The sequence below is a fragment of the Dermacentor andersoni genome, chromosome 4 (assembly GCF_023375885.2).
Source record: "Dermacentor andersoni chromosome 4, qqDerAnde1_hic_scaffold, whole genome shotgun sequence".
Lineage (NCBI taxonomy): Eukaryota > Metazoa > Arthropoda > Arachnida > Ixodida > Ixodidae > Dermacentor > Dermacentor andersoni.
The window spans coordinates 145133299-145148921 of record NC_092817.1 but is presented as its reverse complement, the minus strand read 5'-3'; the positions used below and the strand labels follow the sequence as shown (position 1 = coordinate 145148921).

The 15623-nt window shown below is 45.3% G+C and overlaps 1 protein-coding gene across 1 annotated transcript in view; it reads right to left on the bottom strand.

The window, feature by feature from the left end:
• The window catches only part of LOC126537869 (MAM and LDL-receptor class A domain-containing protein 1-like), a 255308-nt gene that overhangs the window by 14944 nt on the left and 224741 nt on the right, over positions 1-15623 (bottom strand). The window contains exons 57-59 of the mRNA XM_050184966.3: positions 15449-15585; positions 14068-14182; positions 12640-12717 (exon numbers count right to left, since the gene is read on the bottom strand). Of these exons, the coding sequence (XP_050040923.2) occupies positions 12640-12717; positions 14068-14182; positions 15449-15585 (330 nt within the window). The remainder of the gene's footprint in view (positions 1-12639; positions 12718-14067; positions 14183-15448; positions 15586-15623) is intronic.

The following is a 15623-nucleotide window of genomic DNA, read 5'->3' as shown; positions in this document are numbered from 1 at the left end:
TCTCGCATAACATACTGTTTTACAATTCGAAGGTGAATGCTCATTAACCTAAAGAAAAAAATCACGACATCGAAGGCCCAGAACATGTCCATCGCCTGTTGGTAGCTTTCCTACACTGTTTCAAGTCATTCAAAGACGACAAGAGCAACCACTTATTGCGAACATTTTTGATGAAGCGAGAAGGCTTCAGAACTACTCAGTGCAGCCATAGCTCATTGACTGGCAGTGTTCGTCGGAACTAAATGCGATGCAACCGGAACATCGCCTGCTTAGGTTTTTCAGAAAGCTTCAACTGCGCAAACACAGCTAACAATATCTTGTGGCGTCTGTCTTCGGAAGTGCGTATCTAAGTGAGCAACCATTTGCTCTTTTTAATGACTACATCTGAGCTAGAGTTGCCTTGAACTCGACCATTGGATGCGGTTCCTCTGATTGGGAAGTAACTTCACATTAGAAAAACAGTACGCGGAAGACAGCGGTGTTGTCAAAGGGGCTGACCTTTCGGCTTCCACACGGAAGCATTGCCTACTACGGATCACAAATGCAGTTAACAGGATTTCCAAGTCTAATCCATAATGTCACGGCGTTTGAGAACACCATTATTGTGGGCATAAGTTTTTTTCTGTACCTAATATGAAGAACAAATTTCCGTCATACTTGCACAACGTCAGATTATACGGCTTGCCTTGGAGCGCTATGAAGCGCTGAGACGAAGCACAGATGGCTTTTCTATAAGCAAAAGTTGCAGCATTTCCCCTAATCGCATAGGCTAGTTTTGAGTGGTCCAGCCCTCTGTCATAAGAAAAACTACCTGAAATCTAACCTACGCCAAGAAGTGGCCTTAGCAATCAAATGTTTAGGAAAATTTGACAAGCATTCGCTTTTCTTCACTTGAATAAATGTTCTATGTGACAAGTACACTAATATGCGTCTTTTACTGTGCCGGCAAGGTAGAGATGTGTTGCAGAATTCAACCGAAATTTTATATTCGTAGAAATCCCCAAAGGTACTCATAACGCCTGACGGACTCCTCAATATGACCAAAAGTGAGGAATTTTTATGTTTTCCTCCCTTACCCATGCCGCTGCAACTAACGTCCTCACCTCACCCTTACATTGAAAAATTTAACCACCTTTCCTCACCCTCATCTTCATTTATGATAATATTACCCACCCCCCTTCACCATCACCCTTACGAGGAAAACACTACCATCCTTCTCTAACCTACCGTTTTCTACAATTTCAAATAAACTATTTGCTTGACCCGTGAGCTTAGTTAACAACACGGATTTTCTAGGGCCATTCCTGCTGTCAAAGCTTGCCACATTGGTTTGCTTTTAGGCGCTTGACCATAGGTCGGAAAAATAAACGGCACTTACCCAGACTCAGACTCACTGAAATTCTACTCAGCCGGAATAACTGGGACTCAGTCTTGTCAGAACTATACTCAGCCAGGCTCACTCGGACTCAGTAACCTGATCTATACTTGACAGGGCTCCCTAAGACTGAGCCTCACCAAAATTCTACTTAGCCGAGTTCTCTCGGACTCAGACTCCCGAATATACTACTCAGCCGGGTTTACTTGGACTCAGACTCACCAGAACTATAATTAGTCAGGCTCACTCGGACGCCGGCTCACGAAAAGTCGACTCAGCCGGGCTCACTTGGACTCCGAGTTATCAGAATTATACTGAGCCGGGATGATTCGGACTCAAACTCAGCAAACTTCTACTCAGCCGAATTCACTCGGACTCACTCATTCAGTTACAGAAAGGTCTTCTTGACCCAGAGATCTCACAAACTCGGATTTTCTCTTGAACTGAACATATTGCTACGGAATAGTATTACCGATGACGAAGAGGCGAGCAGTAAGAAGACGACGACGACGATTGGAGGCTAGCGCGGGCTGTTGCCTCTTGGCCAAGTGCGGCGTATTACGTTGTAAATATACTTGTATATAGCTTTTCATCTGCGTCTCCTTACGTAACATATCTGGTGCAGGTGGACTTTCCCTGTACCTCGTCACGGAGCTTCGCAGTGGACGGTACGTCGAGCCTAGCTTCATGGCTCCCGGCGATGACAACTCGAGTCAGCCGCCTCCGACACCTGCTGCCACTTCGACGACCTACATCACTCTCCCTGCTCCTCGTGATCCTGGTGTATTCTCGGGCAAAGATGGGGAATACGTCGACGACTGGATCAGCCTGTACGAACACGTCAGCCGCAATAACCGGTGGGACCCTACTATCATGCTCGCAAACGTAGTCTTTTACCTCGGTGGCACACCTCGAGTTTGGTATCGGACGCACGAAGAGGAGCTCACCAGTTGGGATTCGCTCAAGCAAAAGCTCCGAGACTTGTTCGACACCCCCTACGGTCACAAACTTGCCGCGCAGAAGGCGCTTTCCGGCCGTGTGCAGACGTCAACAGAGCCCTATGTCACGTACATTCAGGACGTCTTGGCTCTGTGCTGCAAAGTTGATGCACACATGACTGAGTCAGACCAGGTATCCCACATCCTCAAAGGCATTGCCGATGACGCCTTCAACTTGCTCGTATTCAAAAACGTCGCGACGGTGGATGCTGTTATAAAAGAGTGCCGCCGCCTGGAACTCGCTAAAAGCCGACGTATCGATCAGCAGTTTGCCCGTTTGCCCAACACCCCAGGGAAATCTTCCTGTGCCGACGCTCCTCGTCCCAACAACACTGGCGATATTACCAGGATCGTCCGGCGTGAGATTGAGGCCGCCTATCCGGCTGCCTTCGACTCCAGCCCCACCAACGCACCTGCAGTCACGGTTTCCCTGATCCAGGCAGTTGTCCGCCAGCAGTTCGAAAACATGGGCCTTCACACCATCTGCTCGGCCCATCGCCCTGATACCCATCCGGCTTCTTCGATTCCGCCCCGTCCCGCATCTTCTTACCCACCACGTTTCCGCAACCCAGCTGAATGGCGCACTGCTGACGACAAGCCCATTTGTTTTCACTGCCGTCGCATCGGGCACATTTCTCGGCACTGTCGAAGTCGCTGGACTTCCCCGACCCGGTCTGCTTCTACTGCCTACTCTCGCCCCTCAGGTGGCCCTTCTCGTCCCTATGCCGCACGCTTCGATAATGCCGCCACTGACTCTCCTGCGCCGAAACGCCCCTATTCTCGTTCACCTTCGCCCCAACGACAACAATCTCGCTCTCCCCAGCCCCGTCGCTCCTTTTCGCCGACTCCCTTCGGACGCCGCTCCCAGCCGGAAAACTAGATTAAGCAGCGCCTCGAGGTGACGCTGCATTGCTCCCTACGCCGCCAAATCCTCCACTGACGTTGCCCACTCATCTGAACCTTCTTGACGTGCAAGTCGACGGTGTTCCTGTATCTGCTCTTATAGACACTGGGGCGCATTTGTCGGTAATGAGCGCGGACTTTCGTACCCGCCTGAAAAAAATAATCACGCCCGCCACGACACATGTTGTCCGTGTCGCCGATGGCGGAACAGCCCCCGTAATTGGTATGTGTGCCGCCCGTGTCTCCTTCGCCGACCGCTCCACAATTGTGCTATTCACAGTCATCGCCCACTGTCCCCACGACATCATCCTCGGCTTAGACTTCCTCTCCGCACATTCTGCTCTCATCGATTGTTCCGCCAGTACTCTCCGCCTTGACCTGCCTGTTCTGGATCCCACTGAACCACACCCCAGTCGCCTCAGTTCCGTCAACTTCGTTCACTTGCCAACTAGGGCACTGACTTACGCTAACCTAGCGTCATCCCCACCAGTGCCCGACGGTCACTATATCGCGGCTCCTATACAAGACGTCCTCCTTACACACGGGTTCACGGTACCTCATACCGTTTTATCTATTACGGCTAATTGCGTCTGCCTGCCAGTGGTCAATTTTGGCTTGACGACACAAGTGCTGCCACGCGGGATGTCTCTGGCCCAGCTTTGCTCATTCGAGGATCACTCAATAGCATCTATTGAGGTAGACGGCAATTCAGCCGATCCTCCTCTACCATCTCAGTCGACAACTTGTACCATCGCCGACTTACAGAAAACGATTGCGCCCAACATGCCGTCCGAGCACGCTCGTGAGCTCTACCGTGTTCTGTTTTCCTACAACGATATTTTTGACTTTAACGATCGTCCTTTGGCCCAAACTACAACTGTTAAACATCGCATTAATACCGGCGATGGCCCTTCGTCATCGGTAATAGTATTACCGATGACGAAGAGGCGAGCAGTAGGAAGACGACGACGACGATTGGACGCTAGCGCGGGCTGTTGCCTCTTGGCCAAGTGCGGCGTATTACGTTGTACATATACTTGTATATAGCTTTTAATCTGCGTCTTCTTACGCAACAATATCAACGATAAAAATGTGTTCATATCAGGTTAATATGTAGGGAATGCAGAGTGATTACAAACGCGAATAATTTAGATAAAGAGTATGCACGAGAGCGGCTATTATACGAGAAATTGCATTATACACTCTAAAACAAGATTACACCCTTTTGCCACGCAACAATAATCGTCACATGTGTTGTCCGCATTTCCTTTCTTTAACGCTGCGAGCCCGGTACTTTCCAGTAACGAATGGCATGCGCGTTATCAGCCTGGCATAGCATTCCCGACAGGAAAGTAGCGGGTGCGGCGTTTTCAAGAAAGAAAACGCAAGCAAGGCAGATGACAATTATTGTTGTGGGGCAGATATACACCTCAAAGGGTGTACTTTTTGTCTAAAAGTGTGCATTGTTCACCATGTTTTCATGTATCAGAAATCAGAAATCAGTATGGCGCACGACCTTAGAAGAGCTGAATTTATTTCACCTAAACATAGGATGTGCAAAAGTGTTCCGTAAAGAATACGCGAATTCTTATTTGGTTTTATGTGAGTGCGTTCATGCGTGCTGTGTGCACACGCTTTTGTTTCTGTAGCGCATGCGCGTTTTTCACAGTTCGGGAGAGATCACGCTCCTTTCTTTCTAGCACAGTGCTAAATGAAGGCTTGCCTTCTAAGGAAAAATTTTCCCTGCTGCAATTGTGCACAAAGAAGTATGACAATACGTTAAGTCACTTATCCACGATTTAGTATCGAAACGCTTGAGGTCCAGCTCGCTGTAATGTTTTTGTGAAGCATCGGCCATAACGCTATAAGCGCTGATAATTTCTTAAGTACTGTTTGGTGCAAGAAATCAACCACAGCTTCGTCTATGACAATATAAGTACCTTAATTGCAGATGCCAAGATTTAGCAGTGACATTGCTGACAACCATATTTGCTGTCAATCGCGCTGATCGCGTGCATCAAACACGGAGGATCGAAAAGACATAAGAGGGAGCTTCACGTGATCATCTTGAAACATAGTCATAAAAATGTATAAAAAGGCTCGTGGGAACTAAGCCCCCGCCACCTGATGCGTAAGCGATAATTTTTTATTTGTGATTACGAAGGCAAAATAAGCACAAGTTCCTCAGACTACTCACAGAATGGTCTTTTTGCTCAGAACTTACTCGGACTCATACACACCACTATTATGCTAGGCAGGGTTCACTGGGACTAAGACTCATCAAACATTTACTCAGCCAGGAGGCTGACTCATTCCCACTCAGAATCATCATCATCATCATCATCATCATCATCATCATCATCATCATCATCATCATCATCATCATCATCATCATCATCAGTCTGGTTACGCCCATATGCCCATTTTTTTTCTTGATTTCAACTAAGATGTCATTAACTCGCGTTTTTTCCCTCACCCAATCTGCTCTTTTCTTATACCTTAACGTTACACCCATCATTCTTCTTTCCATAGCTTGTCGCGTCGTCCTCAATTTAAGTGGAACCCTTTTCGTAAGCCTCCAGGTTTCTGGTCCGTAGGTGAGTACTGGCAAGACACAGCTATTATACACTTTACTCTTGAGGGATAATGGCAACCTGCTGTTCATGATCTGAGAATGCCTGCCAAACGCACCCCATCCCATTCTTATTCTTCTGATTACTTCAGTCTCATGATCCGGATCCGCGGTCACTATACCTGCCCTAAGTAGATTTATTCCCTTATCATTTCCAGCGCCTCGCTACCTATCGTAAACTGCCGTTCTCTTCCGAGACTGTTGAACATTACTTTAGTTTTTTGCAGATTATTTTTAGACCCACTTTTCTAGGTCTAAAGATTAATCTGCAGAAAACTAAAGTAACGTTAGACCGTCTCGGAAGAAAACGGCAGTTTAGGATAGGTAACGAGGCGCTCAGACTCACTAAACTACAACTCACCCGTGCTCACACGCACTCAGACACATCAAAATAACGCACCGCGTAACAATGTTAAGACGTTTCCTTCTTTTCGTAGTGGTAAATCCTCCGACGGCGTTCATTTTGTAGAAATACGAAATGCCACTTAAGATGCGAACGTTACCAAAGCTTATCTTCGTGAGTGCATGCTAGCCCTGGTTGCTTAGAAACTAATGGTGATTTTGTCAAGGATGAGGTCACGTCTTCAATTTATACCACCATGGTTGCATATCGGCAGTGGGCAAAATAAAAAAAAGAACATCAGTATCAATTACTACACTTCGCTAGTAGTTACATAAGCCTACATTATTGCATCGAAAACGCGAAGGAAATATTTTTCCACTAATAAGTACATTTATTAACAGCATGAAATAGACTAATTTTTTACAATGGATGGTCCATAAATATATGTACTGAGTGCCAACATGTTTCTAATAAATGGCTAGCTGTGTTTTTTATGCAGGATGTGTCAGGCTGGTCTTGGAGATTTGAAAATAGAAAATTTGTCGGGATTCATGAATATGTACTAAGCAACTACGAGTTAATCTGTTCAACTTTTCTGCTCTGCTAATTCTTGAAAATTCGTACAACTCGATGTTGTGCAGCTTAAGCTCAAACACGTAAAGAGAAGCTGAAGAGTCTGTCGAATTCAATAAGACGCTCGTATACGGATGCGGGAACCTTATAAACCATGAAGGTTAAATTTGGGGGGGGGGGGAGGGGGTTTAACTTAGGAGCGACGCAATCGTCGGTTAAAATTGCGCTGTAGCTCCGCCCCCCGTCGAGCGCCGCGCGCTGCTGCTGACGCTGACGATGCGAGCGGAGACCGGAAACCGCGGCTTAGTGACGTCAACACTGGTGTTCCGCTCCTTCGCAGTCTCCGCGACCGTGCCTGCCCGGGCTTATTTCTGCGTGCGTGCAGTCCTAATCTGCTTCGCTCGACCCTACATTCCTTTATTTGTGTGTATATAGGAGTGGTAGTTGATGTACGCAGCATCAATTAAACTTGTAGGCCGATCATGCCGGCGTTCTGTGCAGCCTACGCTTACACGAACACCAGCGGCCGCGACGATGTTCCGATGTTCCATTAGTTCCTGCAAGACAAGAAGCTGCTGTGAAGCGAAACAACTTCAAGCGCTTAAGAACAACAGTGTTGTGCTCTAAACACTTCCGGGACGATTACTACCGGAGTTTATCAATAATGCGTGCTTTGGGTTCTCCTAAAAAAAAAAGAATAGTTAGCACGCTGAACGGAAGGTGCATGTTTATCGCCCACCCTTGACGCAGGTTTCATCGCCAAGAGCCGTGAATTTTCTATTCGCACGTGTGTTGTGAAACAGCCTGCATGCAGCTACCATAACGCAGTGCAAGCGTAAAGCTTGCATGTGTTGGAAAGCCTGCTCACGCCAAGACGCTGCGCTGCCCCTTCTCTCGCACACATAAGAAACCGACCATCTCACGTAGCCGACGGAATTCGCCGGTTACGAGTAGCGTGCGGATGGCGCGCTGATGAAGGTTCTATACTACACGTGCTACAACAGCCGGTAAACTTTTCCCGCGTTTAAACCGTCTGTGTAGATTGCCGACAGCTTTGGGGCAGCGCACAAATGCTGAAGATCGCATCACCGCTTACGTTCTACGAGGAGGCATGCAGGAACAAAACACTACACTTGTTTGCCCGGAAACGTACTCACTGGAACGCTGAATGCAGCTTAGCAAAAAACATACTCGCCAAAGAACATTTCCAACACAAGGAGATGCTAACAATTCGCCTTCGTTCGCGTGGAAAGCAGTGCTTGCACCAGCATTTTTTGCTTCTTGGAGAGGCCGGCTCTTCGCAATCGGCTCGTACGTCTATTATGTAGAATTATGTACGTACGTGTAGTATGTACAAGTATAAACCCCTTACAAGTGATCTTGCACGCGACAGCGACAGCGCTACAAGCGAGGCGATGGCTGTCGCGTTCACTCGTCGTCAGCAAGCCGAACTCCACGCGAACGACGGCTTTGAGCGACGACTTCCCGGTATGAGGGCAGCAATATACGCGCCGAAACTAGCGTGACGCATGCTTTATCAATTTAAGTTGATGTATTTTACTGAAGAAGGAGCACAAAATATTTCTGAAGGTCTTGCACTAGGTTCTTATTCTTGCACGTGTAAAATTCAATAGTTTGCTCGTTCCGTGCGACAAACAGTAGTATTTGAGTTATGTACATGCTGTTTCGGCTTCCCACAATTGGCTAGTTGCTCATAGCATTTCCGGGTGACGAGCGACGAGTTCTAGATTTCTAGAAACGAGCGATCGAGCGACAACACCGAGCGATTTGTTCAAGCGACGGCCCGTTTTGCCGCTCGAAGCCGTCGCCCGTCACTGTCGCGCGCAATATCGCTCTCGTAGAGTTTGGACTTAACGCCGAACTCCTCAGAGAAACGCAAGCTCTCGAAAATTTCCATGAGCGTCTCAGCAAAACACCACCAAACTACTTTGCACCGTGCTTCGTGTGTAGCGGCAGCAGTCGGTCCGGACGAACACCATTGTTGACGTCACGAGGCGCCCGACCAATCACAGGCGGAAACGAGGCGCGCGAGCTGGGCGTGTCTGCTGCTGCACTTTTCGTCGAAATAAAATATGTTTGCGCTTTCTTTCGCTCAATTTCGTTGCGATATTCTAATTCAGAGGGTTGAAAACCACGGCGTACTGCTTTTCACTCATTTTTTTCTGGAAAAGCTTTCAGCTTCCCTTTAAGCTGAATCTTTACTGTAAATAAAGTATATCGACTGTTGTTGCCAAGCTAGAGCTTGAGAATAAAACAAGCGAGTTTTGGTTGCAATGTAGACGAACTCTAGGTACATGTGACATTTTATTCTTCCCCTTGATGTTTCCTTTAGTTCATGTGTCAACAAACACTATCAGTGCCCAAAAAGGCTCAAACTGAAATTTTATTCATTCAATTAGAGAACGAAAACGTAAATTCCAAGCTGTTTACTTCAGACAATGGAGTGCGCTGAAGGGTGGCGATCAGTAAAATAAAAGTCGCATTTTTGTCCGAAAGGTGAAGCATCGACTGCGATAGCATATTAGTAGACAGCCATTATAAGTAAGGATAGTAGTTTTATCAGCCGTATGAACTGGTAAATATTCGCTTATGAACTAAGTGAACAAGCATGGTGTGAGAGGGCACAGGAAAATATGTACAAGTATCACTCCATGATCGAAGTCACTTGCTGTCAAAACGCTTGCGTGAGGTATCACGGCAACAGCAGCGAGTTAAGTGACCTTCGTGCTGTCTGTGGTTTTCACGGAAACAGAGCGGCGAGAACGCAGCACACGCTAAGCTACGAGCCGTCGACTCACCTCGGCTCGGCCCCCAAAGCACATCGCTTTGATGATAAAGCCCGCGCGACTGGGCGCGGGCGCGCCATACGTAGTTAACGCCGAAGCACAGCGCCCCTTACTACCTCCTTCCCCTCCTCCCGGTTTCTTGCGCGTGACGGAAGGCGCCACGCTTCCTCCAAGTTTTCTTTCCTTGCGCGTCTGAGATTGAGCGGCCATCGTCGGCTCACCCACTAATGCTTTCGCTCGCCCATACAGCATACGGCGCGCGGCGAAAATGTTATCACCGTTTGACCTTATACAGAGCATCACGGCGATGGCGGTGGCAAAAATGCACCTGGAGTGCCCATATACGACTTGAAAATAATATCGGAGTGATGCCGAAAAAAGTCGTCGTCAGCTTTCCATAGGTATAGCTACAGCTAACATCTACAGCCGTTTTTCACTTTATGCTGTTGAAAGTGGGCTGTGACGCACACCTTCGCTAGAGACTTCCTGCCAGCGCACTTGAAAACTTCACACTGTAAACTCACCACACATACTACCGCAGTGACGTTTCTGCACTTCAACAATATGAATTGCCTTTCCCTCATTTAACCTCACATCGCCACCTCACCCTTCCTCGCCCTTCTCGCCCAACCTCCACCCTTCCTCACCCCACCCTCACCAATCTTCCTGAAGACGATCCTCAACTCTCCCTCACCTCACCACGTGAGCAGATGAGGGTAAGGAAGGCCCTCGTAAAGGCTCGCCCTCGTGGGGTGGCCATGTCTGGACGTGACATCGGAGAATTTTCCTGGCAAAGACGCAGCATTTGGGGCATTGCGGAAATGTTTCGCTGCGATTGTGCGCCAGCTCACTGATCTACGTTTCCCACCGAGTCGCAGCTGTAGTACCTGAACTATCGGGGCTACGCGCACGACTTCTGGCAATATCGTTCTCAAATTAACCCTTCAGAAAATAGCACGAGGATTTAAACGGGTTATTCTAAACATAGTGCTGCCTCGCTTAGGGAAAAAGGTAGGCTGTTTAGAGCAACAATTCTAAAGTTTATTGCACTGCTATAAAGCTCCAACAGCAGTGTGTACATTTCCGACCATGCCTATTATAGCTACGTACATTTACAAATTCTCTCCCATTATGAAATAACAGTTTTAAACCTACAAAATATTTTCTATAACTAAGATAAACGTAGGCTTATCTCTTCTCAGGCAGAAAGGTTATGGCGGATGTTTGCAGCAACAATATTAGTTTCTTTCATTGCCTCTAATATCCAACAGCAGTTGAGAATTTCTCTACCGTATCCAAACACCGTATCCAAACGTTCCCGAGCGCACTTCTACTACAAATATTTTGCTCCTACTAAGTTTTATGTTTGGATTCCCAATATTTCTGAAATGACCATGCTAATAAATGTGATAACTTCACAGAGCTTTCATTACTCCACGGTTCATTAAACTGCGCCAAACATGGCTACAGAAGTGCCCAAGATAACCTTCCAATATGTTTGTGGTATACTTATTCCGTTCCCAAAATAATTTGTGTTTCATATTTCCGAGGATTTCTACACCGCATAGGTCTGCCACGGCAGCTTCATTGTGAAAGATGCTGCAGCACCTGATTGGAAATTTTAGGCTGTTTCCGTTTGGGTTCTAGGTAGAAAGCATTTCATTTCAGGCTACAGTCATTGCCATGCTGAAGAATTTTGAGACACGTATTAGTGCTGGATTGAGCAGGACAAAAGGCAGCAAAATTTACCCTCACATGTTCTATACTTGCCTGCAACACTTTCTGTAAAACATCATTAGGAATAATGCACTCATTGTCTATTTTTATCGCTCAAGCCGGCATCGCTTTTACTGCTACGATTAATAGTGAATCGACTTAATATAACCAGAAACAAGGCGGACATGCTCCAAAAGTTGAAGTCTAGAGCATGCATGTGTTCTTGCACTTTTGTATATTAGGGAAACCATTTTAATAGAAACACTGGTGTTGTTATGCTGAGTGTTTTACACTGGAGGGCGTATGTGTACGTGAACAGGGCGGGGGAGGGGGGCATTAGAGAGGGAATGTTCAAATATTACAGCCCAGGAAAATTGACCAAATCTGCGCTCTTGTTTGCTTGAGCAGAAATTTTGTCCATGAAAATCAAACACAATTTCCGACTGAGACGTTTGCGCACAAGACCTTCATTAAAGAAATTACATTAGACATGATGCCGAAGAAAAAGTTGGGGCTATTACATTACGCAATTGGGCGAATGCTGAAAGCAAATAACTAAGGAGCATTTACGTGGATCAAACGTGATGCCTCTATCAGCTATGAGAAGACAAGAAGCAGGACAAGGATGCAAGGTCCTTGGGGGAGACCCCACACCGTGAAAGGTTTAGTAAAGCATTAAAGGGGGCTAGTTGGTGAACGTTCATGATTATATTGCGCTTAGTGTTACACTGACGATTTAAGTGAAGGACAGGACGTGGACGTACGTAGCGCAAACTACCAACTGTTTAATACTGTTAAAGAACGCGCTTATATACAAGGAGATATGGTGCGGTGGTGGAGGGGAGATATAAAAAGATGTGACAAGGTGACGACATGTGATCATAATTTGGGTCAGGCATACGTCGTTTACGTGCACCCATTCGCCCTGGCAAACTCGCGCTGGCGCTTATTGAAGCTGAGGTCGAGTTTGCCACGGCGAACGGTTGCAAGTAAACGATGTATGCCTGATCCAAAGTATGACCACATGTCGTCACCTTGTCATATCTTTTCATATCTCCCCTCCCCCGCGCCATATCGCCTTGTATGTAAGCGCGTTCTTTAACAGTAGTAAACAGTTGGTAGTTTGCGCTACGTACGTCCACGTGCTGTCCTTCACTTGAAATCGTCAGTGTAACACTAAACGCAATATAATCGTGAAAGGTTCCGACATTTGAAAAAGCTGAGTCTTCCCATCATTTAATGGGCTTTTCTAGAAAGGAGCTCCAAGGGTATCACATGAAAAGCTGCATCACCTGTCATTGGTGGCGCTGCAGTCTCAGCTGTGGATGGCTGCTCAGGAACCACTGATGACGTTGTTGGTTTTGTGGTGTCTGTAATGAAAATTCACCGTCCATCGAAAAGAAGACAGTGCGTAACGAAGACTAATTCAAAGAAAACTAAACGTAAAAATAAAACAGACTTACAGAAATCTTTTGCTTTTCATTACTCTATATAGTATTGCAAATACTATACTTTGTTTGTAACATGCTCTGACCAGTAGCCTATTCCAAAAGACTGCGTCGGCAACTCTAGGATCCAACGTTAAAAGCTGTCTGTTGAACTACCATTTTTCTTCAACTATTTTATTGCCTAAGCTGCAAGAAAATACTTTTATAAAGGCGGTACAATTAGAAGAGTATTGCTGTAATAAGGTTCTATTATCCCTGCGTAGTAAGCGCGTTTAGGCCACCTGCACAAATGTGGCTATTTCATTAACTTTCTTTAACTATATGAAAATGTATTATTAGAATTGTAGTTAACATGACGCCCATTGTTACAAATTAATTCTAGCGACTTATTAGCCCCTTCTGTCCTATCAAACTTTAAAGTACTCAAAAGCGACTTCGACGCACGGGTGAACGTTTTTAAGCTAACATAGTGCAGCGCAACAGGACAAGGTCAGGAAAGAATTTCCACACACACAATTTTTAGTCATTTTCTTTCTAATAAAATTTCACAAGCGTTTAGACAGGTAAAGCTCTCTAATAATAAACAACCTGCTTCTGCTGTGTGCCATATTCTGCGAGAATTTCCTTGTATTACCTACAGTGCAAAGAATCATAGTTGTAGAACTATTTATTCCACTATGTACAGTTTCATATTTCATTTTTTTTATGTAACATTTCACATTTCATCACGCAAATATGTGAAAACTTTATATTTCTCTTGATCAATACAGCTTTCTCGCGATACTAACGTTAGAGAACTTGGATCCCCCTACAGACAAGGAGTATCGCCTTTAACCGGTCACGCAGGACCACAGAGAAAACTTAGCGAAGTAACTTAGGAACAGTCAGTAATTGCCATAGATGCGTTGTTCCCATATGAATAAACTGTAATGTCGAACTGATATCAACATATTACCCGAATGGGCTTCAATTCTGCCATATAGTCAATACTTGCCCATGATATATAAGAAGAGACTTTTTCCCTAGTACAAACAGGGTGGCATCTCTAATTTCTTTATAGTGTAAAAACTCTAAAGACAGTTATAAAAAACCGTTATGGCCTCTAGAAAACCATTATAAATTATTCAAAATTTATGCAGTTAAAGTTTTCAGGTTAGGCATTTCGATATATCCACTCAATTTACTGGGCGCTGTAGCAAACAGCCTGTGACCAATCACCAAAAAATATTATTCTGATCAATATTTGTCGATTGTACTTTGTACCAGACTTACAAGTTCGTGCGGCAGTTGTTGCTTGTGATGTTGCTCCGCAGTTGCCAGAGCGTACATAAATGTCATCAATAGCAACATTGCCAGCAAACTCTCCTGCCGTCGCGGTGATCACAACCTGCACATTACAAGGAGTAGTCAACAGAATGATAACCCTGAACAAAATAGATTTTTTTTTGTACTACGGTTGTGTAGGGTTGCATAATACATTGCATCGGTTGCGCACATAGGTGAAATAGATAAAGTAGTTTATGCAAGTATTTTCTGAAAAGCCAAACTGTATACGTGAATAAAACAAGACAAATTGAAAGCTTTTTTGAGATTTCTCATAGCACAAATTTCTGACAGTTATTGTTGGCCCGGTTGGTTCATGCAGGAGGAAGAATTAATAACTAAAATAAGGATAAGAGGGAATGAATAGATGAGGCAGGCGGTACTCGGAGTCAATTTTTACATTGAGCAGACAAGCGTACATTATCAGAAATTGGCAAGTTGCACAGAATGGCTTAACTGGATGACCATTATGCGCTACTGAAAACTACAATTTTAAGGACCACATATGCGACAGCTAACGTTGCTGAAACAAGTTCGCGAGATCATTCCATGAGCAACAATTCTTCACTGCTGGGCATTATCGCACGTATCACTAATACAACCCCGAAAAATTTCTAAATATGAAATGCGTCAATTAACGCGAAAGGACGTCACTGCGCTTAGCGAGGATTGAAGTAAATAAATATTAAGCGCACACATGCATTGCAGCGAATACAAATGCGCATAGGAGAGAATATACCGTTCATTGCGAGGCCGCTTTGTTATTGGCATGTGACTGATTTACACGAGCTCAGTTACTCACGCAACGGTCCGTCTTAGATGTAATAGCGCTGCTATATTTCTCACGTGAGAAGAACGTAAATTATGCACACGGGCACAGGAAATGTAAATCCTAAAACGTTTTTCGACACAAGGGTAGCCTGAGTCAATTAGAAGTGCATGAGCAAAAGCCTATCAAGCTCACACAGGACATGAAATAGAAGGATTGTACTGTATTTTCACCAGGTTTTCATGTCATGCGACATTATGTGTTTAAACAGAAACGCTTTTGGTAGGAGCCTATATTAGAATTCATTTTACGAAGGAGAGTGTAACGTAAGGACTATATTAACAAACAGTAGAATAAAGTAGCTTAAGTCGTTCAATCCTTATATAATACTATTTAGCAGTAAATGAGCGCACCGACATATTGTAGTCGACCCAAGACGCAAGAAACCTATCATACTTTTCATTATCGTTATTTCCACGGAATCTAGCACTTTTCCTTGTTCTTATAGTCACTCTCGCACACTTCTCCTACTCTGTGCATAAAAAAAAAACTAGCACTTACCGAAAATATATCAGGCAAATCATCCCGCTCTACAGAAAGCAGCGTCCAGTCAATGGAGTTTGTGGAATAAACAGTCGTGTGACCGCCAGAAAGCAACCCGGAGGGCTCCACAAACGTGACGTTCAGCCAGGCTTTGGCTATAAATGGACCAAAAAAAAACAATCATTTTGGTTTA